Genomic DNA, 3,487 nt, shown 5'->3' on the forward strand with positions numbered 1-3,487 from the left:
TAGAGCAGAATTGGACGCTTCCAAATGGACGTTGCGAGCTGAATGACTGCCGCCAGCCGCCCCGCCTCTCCCGATGGAAACGAGCCAGGAGCCGCGTGGACGAGTTCTCCGCCGTCCCGCGCGTCGCGTCCCGTGCTACCATTTCCGGCGTAGTACGGGGTATAAAAAAAAAAAAGTGCACCGGCGGACCGGCCACGCGGAGGCGGAGGCGAGCCGAGCCGAGTCCACTCAACCAAAGTGCCGCCGCTGCCGTCCGTGCCCCCCGCGCGCACCCAAAAACCAACGCACCCAGCGCCCGCCCACGCCGTAAAAAACACCGCGCAGGCGCAGCCGTGCTGCCGTAAAAACCCACACGTCCTGTGTTCATTGACCTGGCCTCCCTCCCATCCCATCTCTCTCTGCCTGCGGATTTTTGCCTCGCGGAGCTCACACGCACGCCCTCCACACCCCCACCACTCTCTCCCGTCTTCCCCCTTTCCGCTCATGTTGAACCATTCCCATTCCCGGCCCGATTCCCGCTCCCCGTTCCTCCACCACGGCCACGCCCACGCCGCCGCCGACACGGAGCACCACCGGGGGGCGCAGCAGGGGATGGACCCGCCGTCGTCGTCGGGCCGCACCACCCCAACCACGCCGCGCCGGCAGCTGCAGGGCCCGCGCCCGCCCAGGCTCAACGTCCGGATGGAGTCGCACGCCATCAAGAAGCCCTCCGGCTCGGGGTCCTCGGGGGTTGTCCCGCCCGGCGGGCAGGGGCACGGGAGGCCGCGGGACCACCACCACCCGCAGCAGCCCGGGGGCCGGGCGCCCGTCATCATCTACGACGCGTCGCCCAAGGTCATCCACGCCAAGCCCAGCGAGTTCATGGCGCTCGTGCAGCGCCTCACGGGCCCCGGCGCAGGCGGATCCGGCTCCGCCACGCCGCCCGACGCGCAGGCGCAGCAGAGCGAGGCACACCACCACATGGTGGTCGACGGCGGCGGCGGCGACGACAACCCGCTGCTGGGCCAGGCGTTCCTGCCGCCCGAGCTGCTGCTGTCGCCGTCAGCCGCCATGTCCCCGGCCGCGCGCCTCGCCACCATCGAGCGGTCCGTGCGGGGCCCCATGCCCTCCTCCGCGCCGGCAGCGGCGACGGACTACGACGTCCTCGACGCACAGACCGGCGGCCTCGGCGGCGGCGGCGACGACGACGGGACCCTCGCGGCGGTACTGGGCCCCGCTTTGCGGCACCCGAGCATCCTGTCCCCGCTGCCGTCCTCGCTGCCCCCCGCCGCCGCGTCGGGGCTGTTCTCGCCGCTGCCCTTCGACGCCAGCAGCATCAGCTGGCTCAACGAGCTCAGCCCCATCCTCCGGGCAGCGGCTGCAGCAGCAGCGTCCACGGCCAACGCCGGCGCCGGCGCCGGCGCATCCTCGTCCGGCGGCTTCGGCCCCGGCGGCGTCACGAGCAACGGCGGCGGCGGATCTCGGCAGCAGCCGCCGGCCTACTACTCCGACCCGTTCGTCCCCAGCCCACGCAACCTCCTCGCCACGCCCACCGTGCCGTCGCCGGCCACGTGCGCCGAGTTCTTCGGCAGCCTGCCGGATCTTTAGCTCGCCAGTCGCCGCCCCTGCAGCCGCCGCCGCCGCGCTCCCGTCCAAGACAGATGCAGCAGCGGCCGAAACTTTCTGCGACATTTTTCCACACCTTTTTTTTTTCTTGGCGGGTAGGGGCAAGATGGTGGGCCCGGCACTGATGCTAATTTGATTAGTGCAGCAGCAGGGAGTGATGATAATCAGAAAGGGCGTGAGAACAGAATGCAATGCAGAAAAAGTTTTTCTGGTAGCAGTAGAAGCGGCCGGCCGGCCGGCCGGCCAGCACATGCCTTTGTTTATTTCTCCTTTCCTCTGGGATTTATTACACCTCTTGTGTAGTGTAGGCCAAGGAAGTGATTATGGTTTGTTTAATGGAGGATTTGTTAATTCTTTAGTAGCTTGGTGATGTGATGAGCTTATCATTGTGTCATGCTGACTTGGTGCGTTGTAACCGAACCCACATACAGACACTAGTGTGGTGTTCTCTCCCTACTTGTGTTGTGTGGGTTGTCGCCCCCAAATCTAGAGCCAACTAATGCGTTCTATTAAAAAGGCTCAAAAGATTTATTTTGTTTTAAGTTAGTTGTTTTTATCCAAAAAAAATATTAGATTTGCACAGTAGATTCATTTTTAAACAAAAACTTTCATCTTCAACCTTTTATCTAAAATAATACATTTTTTATAAAAAAAATTCTAGTAAAAAATTTAAAAGTATGACTAAGGATAAACTTAGATATACTCAGATTCATGATGAAAGATCCCCTATCAACTTGGGATATATTATTCATGTGATAATCCGACTTACCATTTATAACATTTTTCTTTCTAGAAATGTTTTGACGACACATCTAGTCGTTGTTATTGTGCTGTGATGAATTTGGTATATGTCAATTCACAAAGGGTAACCATGACATTTTAGAATTTTTATGACATATTAGTGTGTTTGGTTGGCTGATTTTTTGATGCTGATTTATTATAAAAAATATATATTTTCATGTCTATATAAAAAGTAGTGCTGATAAATTGAAGCGAACAACGCTGAAAATTCCCTATTTATCCTTATTGAAAGTGACCCACACTAATTAAATACTTGGACACTAAGAACAATACATGGAGGCGCAATCTTATCAGTATGGGCCCAGCCTAGTATCTAGAGGTAAAACATCAATTTTTTTTTGACAAAATGTGAAGCCTAAAATATTAAGTTAATATTCCATGAAAAAGAAAATGAACTAATGAATTCCCATAAAGTAAAAAAAAAATCTGTGACGTCTCAATTGCGAAAAAGGGAGGAATTCGTGATGTGCCCGTGTACGGTCGTGTCAGTTTTTGTAGCTTTGTTTCGCCGGAAAAGACGAGAGAGATTGCTTCGCATGTGAACGCGCCGTATCGGAAGCTTCTTTCTGGAGGTGGCACGTGCATCGAGAAAGATTTGATTTTCAGACGTGAGAGAGCGGCTGCAGAGGTCCGTCCAAAAAGATCTCGCACAGTTCACCATCACACTCGAGCAGATGATTCTCAGGCCTTGTATTTTGAGACTGTATCACTTTTGTTTTTATTTGGTAAATATTGTTCAATTATGGATTAACTAGGTTTAAAAGTTTTATCTTACGAATTATAGGTAAACTATATAATTAGTTATTGTTTTTATCTATATTTAATACTCTATACATGTGCCGCAAGATTCGATGCGACGGAAAATGTTAAAAAGTTTTTGATTTTTGAGTGGAACTAAAAAAGGCCTCATTTTTGAGATGAAGGCTTTCCACGACCAAAAACTTTTCACCTATTACATCAAAATTTTAAACACATGTATAGAACATTAAATATAAACGAAAACAAGAACTAGTTGCACCATTTGTCTGTAAATCACGAGACGAATCTTTTAAACCTAATTAGTCTATAATTGAACACTAAT

General features: G+C 52.9%; 1 protein-coding gene across 1 annotated transcript; it reads left to right on the forward strand.

The window, feature by feature from the left end:
* LOC8073009 (SH3 and multiple ankyrin repeat domains protein 1) lies at positions 219-1,986 on the forward strand. The gene has a single exon (XM_002446409.2). The coding sequence runs from the start codon at positions 484-486 to the stop codon at positions 1,585-1,587; it is 1,104 nt and encodes a 367-aa protein (XP_002446454.2). The 5' UTR covers positions 219-483; the 3' UTR covers positions 1,588-1,986.

Source organism: Sorghum bicolor, chromosome 6 (genome assembly GCF_000003195.3).
Source record: "Sorghum bicolor cultivar BTx623 chromosome 6, Sorghum_bicolor_NCBIv3, whole genome shotgun sequence".
Taxonomy (NCBI): domain Eukaryota; kingdom Viridiplantae; phylum Streptophyta; class Magnoliopsida; order Poales; family Poaceae; genus Sorghum; species Sorghum bicolor.

Excerpts from the sequence above, each read along its gene's own strand:
- LOC8073009 (XM_002446409.2), top strand. The coding sequence starts at position 484 with ATGTTGAACCATTCCCATTCCCGGCCCGATTCCCGCTCCCCGTTCCTC.